Source organism: Lissotriton helveticus, chromosome 5_1 (genome assembly GCF_964261635.1).
Source record: "Lissotriton helveticus chromosome 5_1, aLisHel1.1, whole genome shotgun sequence".
Taxonomy (NCBI): Eukaryota; Metazoa; Chordata; class Amphibia; order Caudata; family Salamandridae; genus Lissotriton; species Lissotriton helveticus.
The window spans coordinates 1,317,412,500-1,317,428,034 of record NC_136065.1 but is presented as its reverse complement, the minus strand read 5'-3'; the positions used below and the strand labels follow the sequence as shown (position 1 = coordinate 1,317,428,034).

Here is a 15,535-nt window from a genome sequence, read left to right as displayed (position 1 = left end):
GGAATACAGCCGCAACAGGGTCCCCTGCAACCCCCATGGCGTCCAAAATAGTGATCATTTGCCTCGTGTGCTGTGTGGTCCCCTTCCCTGGGATAAACCCGTGCTGTGAAGTGCTAACTATGTGCTCTATGACCCTACTTAATCTTTGTGCCAGTGTTTTCGAGTACATTTTTGCATCTGCGTTCATAAGTGTTATCGGTCTATAGGACCCTGGTTCTAACGGGGTTTGTTCTTCTTAAGTATCACAATAATATCAGCCCCTGCCCATGAATGTGGGACTGATTTTCCTATCTGTGCCTGGACAAGAGTCTCATACATATCCTTTCCCAATATATCCCAAAAGGTTTTATAAAATTCTGCAGGGATTTGGTCTGGGCCTGTGGCTTTCCCCGAGGGAAGGTTTTTCACGGCTTCCTGTACTTCATGTGCTGTAGATATGAGATCTAACTTTTCCTTCTCCTCACCCTGTAACAATACGTGTGGTATGTCCTTCAAATACTCCATAATTTCCAGTTTTGTGTTACTAAGGGTCTGTTCGTAAAGCGTAACGTAGAATTTCCTAAAAACCTCCTGTACATTAGCTACCTTATTTACTACAACTCCTGCCCCATTGTTTATTGGAGATATGAATTTTTAAAGATTTAATAAAATATAGCACTTACCACCATATTGTGATACTTGCTCGCGATAGACCGGGCAAAGTCAAAGTTTCAGGCCAAGTGTGATGGAGCCCTGAGCGACTAAAGCCCCCGGCAGGTCCTAGTCTCAGTTTCTACCTTTAACACTTAGAAACTTTTCTGGAGCTTTTTCTTCTGAGGCCCACACAAAGCTCCCAGCCAGTCCGGATCCGGTGAGGGTTTGCCAGCTTGACTTGTGACGAGGTCCCGGTCAACTTCCCTGGAGCGGACTTAAAAAATATTTCAAGATTGCTTCAGCGGGATAACCCAAGAATCCAGGCCAACATGCGATGGAAGGCAGGCGGTTGCTCCCTGTCAACTTTTCTACGAGCGGAATTAGAAACTTTTCTGGAGCTTTTTCTCGCTTGGTCTCTCAATGCTCCTCATGTAGCCAGATACGGTGAGGGTTCAGCAGCTTCAGATTTGCTCTAGTCCCGGTCAATCTCTGGAAGTTGGAGCTATGGAGCTTTTAGCAGGACGAACCTGGTTGGCTTAGCCGACTTGCGGTTGAAGGCAGGCGGCCTGGCTGGCTAGGTTGAGTCAGTCCCTCTAAAGAGCTTTTTTTCAAAGTTGATCCAAACTTCTTGATCTTCTTCCTGAAGTTCCTCCAGGGGTTCCAAAGTGTCTCAAACTCACTCCAAGGGTCTGGACGCTCCAAGATGGTCCTTGAAAGTTGAGGACTTGAGTTCCCACAATTCACTGGTACAAAACACTTACAAATCCACTGATGGGTCTCCAAGGTGTAGATTTAGTTGGTGATGTTCCAGTCGAGCTCTTTTAACCTGAAGTTTTCAGGGAGTCAACTCTTTAGTTCTTTACCAGCAATGTAATCCACAGGGCTGTAGTTTCAGATGGTGCAGTATTCAGAGGTCAGACCTTAGAATTCTATACACTGCAAAATCTATTCAGCAGGGCACTTCTTCCTTCAATAAGTTTCAAGCAGCAGATATGGAGGGCTCTGCCCCTCTCAGATACTCATTCAAAAGTCACTGGGTCAAGCAGCAGGTCACTCCTGACCAATGGGAGCAGGGTAGGTCCTCAACTGGATGACCACATCCTGTAGAGTGTGGCATTATTTTGTCCCAGAGTGCATCAAATCTTCCAAATCCATAATGGCTGATTTTCCAGCAGAGAGTCAAGACCTGGCTAAATACACCCCCAGGGATGCCTTATTTCCCTAGACTCTCCACTACCATCTGCACATACCTTCCTTAAGCCTAGCCCTGACTCTGGGTGAAAAGTGTAAAAGTGCAACTGACACCCAGGCTTCCCCTCTGCCTTTGAAGAGCATGGTTTACAACTCCACCCCCTGACCTGGCATTCCTATGGACCAACACACTCCCCTCCCAGCAGAGCTGGTAACCCCAGGGGCTCTTTATCACCTCTTCAAAGCAGCCTGGCTAATCCACTTAACGCTGAACAATCAGGGCAGACCTCTGGAAGGCTGAATTTTGACTAACAAACAAGAAAGTCTTATACCTTCTTGTATGTACACTTTAGGAGAGATTCAACAAAATAACTTCCTACCATGTTAACCAATGTAACAAGGGATTTGCAATGGGAAAATGACTTGGGCCATTTTTCCAACACCAGGACTTACAAAAACATATTATTTATAAGTACTTGCCTTGTATCTACAGGAACCACCACAATGTGGGGAGTGAAATGTGAATTTCACTTTCCCCAAGCATATAAAAACTCATTTTATAAGGGTGTACCTTATAGATAACTAACTCCCCACCCCTGGGATACCTAGGGGAGACGCTGGGGGTCCCTAATATGCAAAAACATTGTAGGTTACCCAGTTTTAAGTGCCCCTACCACCGAAGTAAAGTTTGGGCACAATTTACTTTTTAAAACCAGTCCTGGCACCCAGGGCTGTTTTAAACTGACCTCAGGCTTCAGCATGGCACACATGCAAGTGCAGAAAAAGCTGCTGGCCTCTCAACTGCCATGCCCCAGGGTATTGGGAACTTCTAGGAAGTTTCAATCCCCTGCCCTTTTATATACTAGGGGTTTATCGAGTAGGTTATGCCAATTACAGGGTTACCCCACCATACCATAGTGTACCCTAGTGTATGTTAGGTGTTTTAACTGTATTTTAATGTGTTACTTTCAGCTTAGCACTGGCCCTGGGCCTGGGCCTGGTTAGGCAGAGCCCAGGGTCAGTCTAAATTAGTTACCACCAGCACCAGTCAGCAAAAAGTTGGTGGATGCCCAGGGCACAGGATGACTTTGCAACACATATGTTATTTTTATGCAATACATACCACATGGGAGGGAGAACCCAGAGGACCCATCTTCCATCGTTCACCTCAGAATCCAAGAAGGTAATCTGCAGAGTTCCCCAGTTATCGTCCCTCAGCCCCACCCTCTTCAAAACCTACATGACCCCCCTGGCCTACACCGCAAGATTGCACGGATACCAACAACATGCAGCTCATGCTCTCTCTGTCCTAGGACCCTTGCATCACCAGGGCCAAATTCAGCATATGTATGATGAACATCGCTGAATGGATGAAGGACAACTGCCTCAAACTCAACATGGACAAAATAGAAGTCCTCATCTTTGGGCATAACACCTCGCCTTGGAACAATGCATGGTGGGCCACGGAACTCACACACCTCCTGCCCCAATAGATCACACCCACAACCTTGGCATCATCCTGGACAACAAGCTATCCATGAAAAAGCAAGTCAATAGAGTATCATCCACCGGCTTCCACACACTCTGCATGCTGCACAAGAAATTCAGGCGGCTCTCAGTCATCACTAGAAGGACTGTTGCAGGCCCTCATCACCAGCAAGCTGGACTATGGAATCACACTCTACATAGGAATCACTCCATGCCTCCTGAGATTCTTCAGAAAATAAAAAACTCAACCGCAAGACTCATTTCTCGACCTCCCCAGCAGGACCACATCACACCACACCTCAAGAAACTATACCGGCTCCGGATCCAGAAGAGATGCCAGTTCAAGATGTTGACCCACGCTTTCAAAGCCGTGCATAACTAAGGTCCAGCATATCAACAAATGCCAACCCTTCCATTTACCAACCAGACACCTTCCATCTGCCGCCCTCTTCATCGAAAACACCCCCTGACAGTGGAGGGTGTGTTTTCTCGCAACTGGCAGCCAAAGCATATAATGACCTTCCCCTGAGCCTCAAGGCCACCATCTCACTCCAGAAATTCAGGAAAGAATTCAAGATCTGTATGGTCAAATGAACAAACAAACACACAGCAGCCATCATCTCCAGCGCCCGAGACCTTCACAGGTGATGTGGTGTGCTTTATAAATGTTTGATTCCAGACTTTGGGAGACAGGCATGAGAAAACGCTCTAGTTCTATGGATGCAGGGAACATGGGCAAGATGGAGGTCTGCCGAATGGGCCTTTTTCGTTGGTGTGTGGAAACTGATGTGACTGTTTAGATATGCAGGGCCTAGATTGTGCAGGGATTTGTAAGCATGTGCGAGAAGCTTGAAGAGTATGCATTTCTGAACTGGGAGCCAGTGGATGTCTTTAAGATGTCTTGATTCTATGGGTTAGGCATCGGTCCTAGTCCACATGGCCACCAGGGCACCCTCAAGAATGAGATGCCCATCCCGAAGAGCACCACCGTTGCATTGTCTGAGATGAGCTTCAAACAGTTGGTCTTCATCTAGTCAGTGGATGTGGACATGTGTGGTCATTTTCAACTAAGTGTTGGTGATGTCATCAGAGATGAAGAAGATGAGCTGGGTGTCATAGGTGTACAAGATGACACTGCGGCCATGGGTGCTCCACCAAAAAATGCAGAGCCATTTGACTTGCCAAAAAGTTTTAAAAGCAGACTTTCTATCTTCATGTGACTCTGTAACCATCACTGCATGGGCATTTTTTTGCTTAGATCGTGCTTTAAGATCTTTCTTTTTGCACTGATCAATTCAAATTGTTCTCATTTTAGCTGTTTCTGCTTTCTAACTGCCAAGTTATTCTCCATTTCCAATATGCATTGCACATCCATGTCTAAGTGGGCACTATATTTGTCTTTTTGTGCGTTCATTAGATCCACAAAAAGCATCAGAGAGACAATTTTCTTATTAGAGGCTGATTGGCTCTTTTCCATGTTCAGAAGAATTGAGTTAACTTCCAGGTAAGGTTGGCTCCGCCATCTGAGTTTCCAGAGTTTTTCCAGCTCAGCAGGGAGCACGGAGTTCGTAAAAAAACTCTGATGTCGTCACATGGCGGAATTTGCCCCCGCCGACCACCCCTAGATTAAATTAAACCTGAAATGACCGGGTAAGTAGCTTGGTGACACTGCAAGTCACATTAATAATCAAAGCCTCAACTCTCCGGTTTGTGATGAAGTGGCGATAGGGCAGTGATTCAAGTAGTTACTGAGACTCAAGTACCACTACTTGATTGCAGGAGACAGCAGGCATATTTCTCAGGCAGATACTCACTGCGTGCTTTGACTGGCCCAAGCAAATTATTATCCTGACACCTTGGCGCGAGCATGACTGCAAATCTCATTAGATTCACACTTTGATTGAGCATGATGGCCACCACCTTTACCCCTTTAGTGCATCAAACAGTCTTCTCCACCTGTCAAATCCAGCTTCTGAATTTGCGGTCTTTATGATTGTAATCCTTAGACATTTCTATTCCTGTTGAGGCCAGGTGAGAACTAGAGAAAATAGAGGAAGAAGTCCGAAAATTAGATTTTGTATGTGTATAAAATTCCAATGACTAACATTATTAGGAAATCACCTACTTACTGTCCTTGTTTGTGATATACAGTGACGCTTATATTATAGTCCACTTTTTCTGCTGTGGGCAGCTAAAATGGATCGTTTGTATATAATGAAGTTTATATAGGTATATCTCTCGGATAAACATGGTTTTAATTGGAGAATATTCTCCCCAATCAAAAAACTATTAGTACTGATCTTCAAATTGGTACAGCTTGAGATTGTAGGCAAGCAGTCACTCATGCCTGATGAGTTTAGATCCTTGATTAGGTTGGGCCTTTGCCACAAGGTAATCAATAGAAAAATATGGGGCCTTAGACTGGATGGCACCTCTACCTTATTATTGTTCTGATGGTTTCCACGTACTTTCACATAACAGGTGGGCTGTTTACACATCTTTCACCTAAATGCTTTTAAGTGTAACCTAGTTTCCTTTGATGATTTCCCTATACTTTCGCATGACTGGTGAGCAATTTACATTTTCTTGTCTTAAGTGCGAAATACATGTATTTCATTATGGCTTTGCTCTGACTGTTTCCCTGTACTTTCACTTGGTTGATGAGTTATTTACATTCCATTACCTTAAGCCTCTAAAGTACAATGCAAATTTGAGAATAACTTTGATGTGTAGATGTATTGGTACTTTTTGTACTTGGACTTAAGGCACCGAAATGTTGAGATATGGATGAATCTGGTAAAATTATAAAGGGGAATATGTAGAGATTTCAGATTGGATGGCGGTTATCTAATCTTGATTTCTCTTTCTTCATTAGAACTCCTTCAAATTGACATCATTTGTATATTTGTGTTAGTTAACTGAATATATTGGGCTAGAATTGACAGTAAATACAGGATAACAAGCATTGATATTTGGGATCCTCTCATTGGATGGCGTGCAAGCAAATCACAACCCAATTACAATGGTTTACTCTCTGGTCCACATATCAGGTTAATATTATCCTTTTGTGGCAGAATATTTAGGATCCTATGATGTTGGTGGTGTCATGGATAATAAGTGAAATTCTATCAATGTAAGCGAATGTCCCTTAGTTAAACAGAGAACAGGTGCGGGAATGTCATTGCTAACTTTTAAGGTATTTTCATAGGTTGACATGCTAATCAATCAGGTTGGGCGTCTGATGGTTTCCCATCTGGTCATTCAAGAGGGTGACAGGCCGTAAGTCAGCATTAACATTTGGATTATTCTAATTGGATGATGTCCTATCCAATCACGATATCAAGTTGATGGTTACCTTTCTGGTTGGCTTTAGATTGTAACGTTATCCCCCTTGTTCTTGATTTCATGTCTATGACCTGATAACATTGTTAGATTTTTTGGAGGGAAAGTGAATTGCAGCCAATTGGCCAATGGGTTTTTTCGAACCATTTTTTGACATACTGTTGTAGTCAATGGAAGTTTTTTCATCCAATTGGATTCTTTAATTTCGTTGATTCCTCTAGAGTCTGACAAGGGCAGATAGATTTCCACTGGACGATTATGAGAAGTGGCCTTATTTGGTAATTAGAATTTTGGAGCAACAAGAGTTGTCAGTATTTCACTTAAATTGGTATTGAGGATATTGGAGGATACACAAGAAGCTTCTGCGTGGAAGGATTATCATGTCCTTCTTTTTAATATGCACAGGTCAGTAGAGATTGGCTTTGGGAATGGTCCTCTGACTGATAAATCATTATGCTGTTTACAAATGAGCGTTTGTAGGGACACCAATCTTTTAAAAAAGAAATAAATATAGATCGTGGAATAGATACTTGCTTGCATGAACGGATGAAAGAAAAAAATATATTTTTCTCTACTAGAATGCTAGGTCTTCTGATATATAGTAGCTGGAGATAATCTAGCTATAATATCGACAGTAGCCATTTGATAGTAGACCTTGTTGCTATTCTATTCTCATAGGTCTTACTGAGGAACAGGAAATATGACTTTTATTTGATGAACAATTTTGACGATTATTCATCAGATTAACTTAATAAAAGTGAGTGGAGTGACCTGATATATTTGCTTGCATTAATTATGATGAGGGGTAAGCATTTGCATAAATTAAGATGTTAATTAGAAGATCTTTTTAGGATGGTAACTGTTAATTTAATGTGGGTATTTCAGTAAGGAGGAAGATATGTAAAAAAAATCTTTTTAGCAAAGTACAAAATGCTATGACTTTTAGAAATAAAATGTTATAAATGTGAGAAATCATTTAGGTCTCAATGAGCTTGAAACAAATACTGATTATACAATGTTATTGGTGAATCAATGGGTACATTTGGTCCATATGCTCAGGGAATGGATATGATATATATTGTATATTATGAGTAAGAATTGACCAGTAGGAAATATGATATAACTGGTCAACGATGAATAGTATGAGATTAGATGTTTTAGGTGAGATGTATTTTTGATGTTCCTTGTTTTTTATCTTGTTCTTGGTAGGTGCAGGGGGCCATGATGTGTTTTATGGCAAATTTGTAATTACAATTTGGTGGATTATTTGTATGTCCGTTGTTTTATGATTATTTGGTTTTCTTATTTCTTTTGGTATTTATACTTATATGTATATTTTATTATGCTTTCAGCCCTGATGAAGTCCCATTTTGGGGAGAAAATGCGTTGCTGGGCTGATGTTGGATGATTACTAAAAGGATAAATAAAATAAAAATTGGGATTGAAATACAATTACATGGCTCTTGCTTTATTGGATAGCTAATATAAGGTTCTCAAGAAATGTTTCAACATCGGCTTAAGTTTGAACATTCAAAAGAACTTCTTAGGACTCTCTAAGCATTCCCTTTTTGTATCTGATTTTGCACAAATATAGAGCTAATTGACACATTCGAATTGTGTGTAATTAGGCTTAGTTTTGCGTAATTTGCTCACATTTTCTGAAACGATGCAAAAGCAAATTATGTGAATTTCACACACCCCTAGTGGTAACAACTAGAGCACTCTTGTGAGCCCTCCACAAACCAAAAGCCGTATAAACCCCCACTCTCATATAAAATATAAAGTCTAAAATGTCCTTTCCTGATGAAGTATGCTACACCAAATGAATAATGGTATCCAGAGTCTCTCACTCCCTCCATCTGACTGAAATGCATCACAGTTGCTCTGATGCAGACATGCAGTGCTGTATACACAGCAGTTCACACCTCACATGAGGCAAGGTATAATATAGTTGGGTAAACTGTACTTCTACCCAGACTTTACCCTTGCTGTGCATAGGCCAGGTGGGTGTTTGGTGATGTTAATAAGAAACAGAGAGCACACAACACCCCATATGCAATACTCTACTCACCCAGCAATGTGTGCACTAAAAAGTCAAATCTCATTTGTTCACTGCTTTACAGGAGATCTCCAAGTTAGTGAAGCAGTTTATTGGAAAAAGAAGGAAATACATGGAAAGCAATCTTCAGGCATGACCAAAGACTCTTCCTCAGAGACTCAATGAGATCCATGATGTAAACTGATTGGCTTGCATGCTGACCTTCATTGTATTATGCTGATGACTATTCTCATAACTGTGACCATTGATCGAGTGCTCTTGAATGTTGTGCTTGCCAAATATTGAGGAGGTCTCCTATTTTCAGGTGCCCTTCTGTAAGCCCACGAGACTAGGTGTTTCCAATTGCTAGGCTGGCAGATGGGAAGTCTCCACACTTCTTACCATATATCGCACACCATTGGTGAAGTATAAATTTAGTTGGCATTTTGAAATCACTAATTAGCCGTGTGATCGATGTGGGTACAGGATAGGAAGTGGATTGTGGTGTTTATTACAAGCAACATGGATGGATTGTCTGTGTGATCCACATTGGTAGGGCTGTAGTGTTCTTTAGACGTTCAGGTTCTTGTAAAACAAAGTAAGAAGCGCTAGTCTGGTAGTGTGATGAGATAACTGTATTCTTTAAGAGCTCTATCGTAATAGGAATGGGCTACAATACATTTTCTTTTGAAGACTGGCACCTCTCAAAGAATGTGTAAGGGAATGTGTACCTCGTGAGATAGTTGCCTTCCGAGCAGATTAATCTGTGATAGCAGAGTGAAGCACTTAGTGCACTATACAGAATATTGTGTAAATGCCCTAGCTTTGATCAGACAGTAAGAAAAAGATGAGTAATATCAAAGATTGATTACAGGCTTGACCAAAATGTTTAAGGCAACATGGATCACAATCCACTGATCATAACATTTTATAGAGAGATTTCTGACCTACTGCAGCGACACTTTTTGTGAATTATCAATGATGCTCTGGAATAGGGATTTTTCTTATCTTCCATGGAGACTAAGGCAATCTTAAAAAATGGCTACAGAATTTCACTGACCCTACAATTAAATGCTCCATCTATGAATCACTTTCTCTCCCCTCAGTTTAGACAGTATGGTGCTAGCTAAAGTAATAGTCAAATAACACGACTACATTGGCGACCAAAAGTAACTTTGGAAAACTATTCAAAATGTGCCACACACTAGTCTGACCCACTGGACATGCATTACAGGAATTGTCCACATGAATTAATCTGCCAAATGATTTGGCTTACAAGAGAAATATACAGACTTATTGACTAAAACACGAAAGAGGGATTTAAAGGCAACTTTAAGAGAAAAGTTCAAGACGCACTCCAGTGTTTCAGGGACTGGTACAGTTTTTACAAGAATAAATTCTGTCTCAAAAAATCACAGGATAAGATGGAATTCATGTATCACTCTCACAATGCAACCTTTCGATACAGATGGGCTCAAGATACCTGTGCCAATCTAGCCCTGAGAGCTAGTTACGGTCTGCTCGAATTGTTTTTCCCTGTGTCTCGCCTACCTAGTCCAGCCCCCTGCTTTCAATCACTATACCTGTAATGCGGTACAAAAGGTGGTGGTGATGGACGGAGCATCAGAACCAATCAAACAGTCACACCTAGTCAAAAGATCTGGGTTTGATCCATCACCGTTCTTTAGCCCACTCTGCCACCCCAGTTCAGACATGGCTATATGCAAATCAGTCTGACCCTGTGCCTCATGGGAACAGTCTAGCCCGAACTGCCAAGCCATGCCTTCCCTGGACCGGAAACAAGCTTCCGAGGACCGGTTTCTGGCATTCCAGCCGTCTTCAGCCCGGCTTGCTTGAATCCAGTGGCAGAGTGAACAAGGGACTCACGTCTGAGCATACCCTGCCACACTTATGGCGGCCAAAAGCGGTACAAAAGGGGGTGGTGATGGACGGAGCATCAGAACCAATCAAACACTCACACCCAGTCAGAAGATCTGGGTTTGATCCATCACCGTTTTTTAGCCCACTCTGCCACCCCAGTTCAGACACGGCTATATGCAAATCAGTCTGACCCTGTGCCTTATGGGAACAGTCCAGCCCGAACTGCCAAGCCATGCCTTCCCTGGACCGGAAACAGGCTTCCGAGGACCGGTTTCTGGAATTCCAGCCGTCTTCAGCCCGGCTTGCTTGAATCCAGTGGCAAAGTGAGCAAGGGACTCACGTCTGAGCATACCCTGCCACACTTATGGTGGCCAAAAGCGGTGCAAAAGGGGGTGGTGATGAACGGAGCATCAGAACCAATCAAACACTCACACCCAGTCAAAAGATCTGGGTTTGATCCATCACCGTTCTTTAGCCCACTCTGCCATCCCAGTTCAGACATGGCTATATGCAAATCCAGTCCAGGGAAGGCATGAGAAACCGGTCCTCGGAAGCTTGTTTCCGGTCCAGGGAAGGCAAGGCTTGGCAGTTCGGGCTGGACTGTTCCCATGAGGCACAGGGTCAGACTGATTTGCATATAGCCATGTCTGAACTGGGGTGGCAGACTGGGCTAAAAAACGGTGATGGATCAAACCCAGATCTTTTGACTGGGTGTGAGTGTTTGATTGGTTCTGATGCTCCGTCCATCACCACCCCCTTTTGTACCGCTTTTGGCCGCCATAAGTGTGGCAGGGTATGCTCAGACGTGAGTTCCTTGCTCACTCTGCCACTGGATTCAAGCAAGCCAGGCTGAAGACGGCTGGAATGCCAGAAACCGGTCCTTGGAAGCTTGTTTCCGGTCCAGGGAAGGCATGGCTTGGCAGTTCGGGCTGGACTGTTCCCATGAGGCACAGGGTCAGACTGATTTGCATATAGTCATGTCTGAACTGGGGTGGAAGAGTGGGCTAAAGAACGGTGACGGATCAAACCCAGATCTTTTGACTGGGTGGGAGTGTTTGATTGGTTCTGATGCTCCGTCCATCACCACCCCCTTTTGTACCGCTTTTAGCCGCCATAAGTGTGGCAGGGTATGCTCAGACGTGAGTCCCTTGCTCACTTTGCCCCTGGACTCAAGTAAGCCGGGCTGAAGACGGCTGGAATGCCAGAAACCGGTCCTCGGAAGCTTGTTTCCGGTCCAGGGAAGGCATGGCTTGGCAGTTCGGGCTGGACTGTTCCCATGAGGCACAGGGTCAGACTGATTTGCACATAGCCATGTCTGAACTGGGGTGGCAGAGTGGGATAAAGAACGGTGATGGATCAAACCCAGATCTTTTGACTGGGTGTGAGTGTTTGATTGGTTCTGATGCTCCGTCCATCACCACCCCCTTTTGTACCACTATACCTGTAATACCTGCTTTTGGTCAACTTACTAATCGATTGTTAAATCGTACATGAGATGAAAAAGGAAGACTAATAATCGATTGTATAACCTAAATGAGACAAGACGAGAAAGAATTACAATGTTTGGGTGGTAAGGAAGAAAGTTCTTTGAAAGTGAATATTGAAATCAACCTTCCACAGTTACATGGCTATTTCACCTAAAATACACAATCTGTGCTGTCCAAGAGGAAAAAAGGTCTAGAAGCCAATGTGATAGCATGAAAGTCAAGTATGTTTACAAGTAGAAGTAAAAGTGCAGTTTAAATACAGGTATCTACCCTGGATTATGAAGGTTGGAATATATTTTTTCTAAGGTATTACGAATCCACGTGCACATCCCAAACCGTAGTAAACCAGAGAAATTGTGTTTCCCAACAGCAAGATTTGTAAAATGACAAGTTAAGAATCCTCTGTTTTCCTTAAAGAAAAGATACAGGAGCAAGCATTAAGATACAACGCAGCCACTGACTAGATGAACCTTCTCCAAAACCTCTGACTTCAGCCAGACCTCATTCTGGCTATAAGTGCAGACTAAAGAGTTCTCATCAAGAGTCCTACACACCCAAAACAAGAAGAAACTAGCTTCAACCATGCCCTTGGTGTTCTGCTCTGACCTATGAATCCAGAGGCCAGTTCTTGGATGCTGACCACTTTTCCCACTGTTCCCATACCATGTTTGATATTTACTTTGTTGTAATGTGATCATCTGAATGATCTTTCAATGTGGTCTCTTTTCTCTATTACGGTAATGGTGTGGGTGCATTTACGGACCACTACGTTGACAGTTATAAGAAATTGAACACCTTTTTCTCTGTTTGCAGGTGGAGGTGCCAAAATTATTGCAATAAATCGAAGAACGAAATGGACGATGAAGAATTCATTCCCACTGAGAGAAATTTAAAAACGAATATTTGAATTCGACCTGCAGCTCAAGAGATGTGGAACGACGAGGTGTGGATTGGGGGCTTGCGACAACAATGTGTTGCATACCTAGATGCTTTTTTTCTCAAAGCAAATCCAATGGACAGACGAAATCTCCAAGTCTCAAGTTGGAGGTTTTTTTTTATTTACATGAGAGGAAACATCATTCACATTATTTATTTCCGAGTATTTTCCTCTTTGCAAGTTATTTCTTAATCCCCAAATTGCTTTTATCACTACATTATAAGCAAGAAAATATGAAGTGAAGGTTAAGACAAATTTTAAGAGATGAGATGTAGTGTTTCATTTTTGCTCTAGAGGAGAAGATTTCAGGAAGTCAGTGAGCCTGTCTGAAAATAGCACTTTGGGGGCGGGTAGAGAAGGGAAATGAATAGCTGGCATGTTTACAACTTTTGGATCCCATTTCAGGAAAGCATTTTGTACTTGCAGCTTTAACTTCAGGGATAATCTATATTGAAAAATCATTGAAAAGACCATTGAAATAAAATACATGACATTCCACTTTAATACAACACAAACAGAGGACTGGATGATGAAGGGAGCAAAGCCTCCTCGCCATTCAGATGCTGTTATTTTGGGATGACTTTTGCCTGCTGAATTGAGTGTCTTTAGTTTGACCGGGGAGAGTTATGAGTTATGTCTACAGAGATGTGTCTTCATCGGAGTGTTGTGCATGTGTTATTCTTTCCACTTTCAGTCTTAATATTCTAAAAGACACATGGACTTCGATGGGCTTAAGTGTGATATTCACCCATATTCGCAGGAACTATAATAAAACATCACTAAAGAAACGTGTTCAATCCATCTCACCATGAGCTGGCTATGCCTGCTACCCCAGCTTCTACTGTTATTAGTTTTGTCATTGTTAATGCTGATGGAAGAAGATCCTTCCTGTGTTTCCAAAAATAAGGGAATAATACAAGTACTCCCTAATACGAACACTCCTTCTATTGCACAGGAAGGGATCGGGAACAGCGCTAACATTTTAAGATGGCAATGTAGCAGCAAAAAGCACGGAGGCCTGGGGGTTCCTCGAGTGCTGTTAGTTGACATGATATTGTTAACAACCGTGCACTGGTTTCCTCGTTATGATTTCTTTGCTGTTTTCCCTCAAGGGAGCATATCCCGACAATGTCACATTGATGAGCACCATTTCAGTCCAGTGCCCTAGTCAGTAGGCACCATGTTACCACAACAGCCGCCATGGACCTTCGTAAGCGGCACTTTTTTTCAGTCAGATATAACTGGGAGACAAATGTGCCAAAGGAAACGTAACCCACCAAAAACAAATAATGTCTGATTTTGCAGAGACGCCGCCATGTTACAGAGGGAAGAACTGCCTCATGGGGCTAGGACACAAGCACCAAACTTTATTCGAACTCCAAAGATGTGTCAAGGAAGAACTTATGTTGGTGTACGACCACGAGTTACCAACCCAAATAGCTCTTACTCGGTTACTGCTTGCTTTGAACCACTCAATCCACTAATGCAGTGCTAATGTGTAAATAACAATAGAGAAGGAATGAGGAGATTGCCATCCATGATAAACATCGAGGAATCCACAGGTCAATATTTAAACATAGTTTAATTCCACTCCAGCTTACCTTTCGAAGAAGTGGTTGTGGTGTCGGTCTGCATGAGTGAACGAGGCTGATAGCAGTTTCTGGATTCATGTCAGGTGCAAGTTTACAGTTTGTGTAAAGAGGTTCGGTTATATGCACATGGAGCAATTTCAAGAGCGTTATGGTTGCTGAATTGTGAGTAAGCCATTTATATATCACTACCTGTACAGCTGATTTAACTCACGGTTTTCCATGTTTAAAGGAGTCACAGGGGAAACGGAACATTCTCAATCAATGAAGATATAGCTCTTGTGCACAGTTTGGTTGCTAGAAGGTCAAGGAAGAAGATGGCTGGATTGAAGTGGTAACCGACAACGTCTACAGCAGATGCTGAAGGCCTTATTTAGTAAGGTTCAACTATGCATTCTCCTGCCTGCAGTATACAGTTACTGACTTATAATGGGTTGGCTATAAATCACTTCTATTAAATTTTATAATCACAATTTTCAACCACCAATAGTTCGTGATTTCCTTTGTTTTTAGGATATGTTTGGGAGTAGGTGTCTCTGATATGTTTAAAACGTTGAGTTAAATTAGCAGCAATGGGCGTCCGCAGGGAGGGGGGGGGCAAGGAGGGGCGCTTGCCCCCCCCTGGAGCGACCCTCCTTGCCCCCCTGCGGACGCCCATAAAAATCGTGACTTCAAGACGGGGTTCTCACTCTCTTTCCTCTCCTTTCTTTTATGTGCTTCCCTGTGAAATGGATCCAAAAAAGATAGACGCTTTTGCTGGAAATGCCATATTTTTCTGACATTTTAATTCCAAAGTGCAGCATTGAGAATAAAAGGATAAAAATATGAAAAATAGATAAATAACTAAATAAAGTAAGACAGAGTGGTAGCAAACTGGCCAAACTGATGTTATTCACACTGACACATTAGCGCCACTTTTACAGAGTTTGCCAGTGAAGCGCTATTTTTG

The 15,535-nt window shown here is 42.6% G+C and overlaps 1 protein-coding gene across 1 annotated transcript in view; it reads left to right on the top strand.

The window, feature by feature from the left end:
- LMOD1 (leiomodin 1) overlaps window positions 1–15,073 on the top strand; it is a 216,347-nt gene extending 201,274 nt beyond the window's left edge. Inside the window, exon 3 of the mRNA XM_078644155.1 lies at window positions 12,874–15,073. Within this exon, the coding sequence (XP_078500281.1) occupies window positions 12,874–12,900 (27 nt within the window). The 3' untranslated portion in view covers window positions 12,901–15,073. The remainder of the gene's footprint in view (window positions 1–12,873) is intronic.
- The last annotated feature ends 462 nt before the right edge of the window (window positions 15,074–15,535 follow it).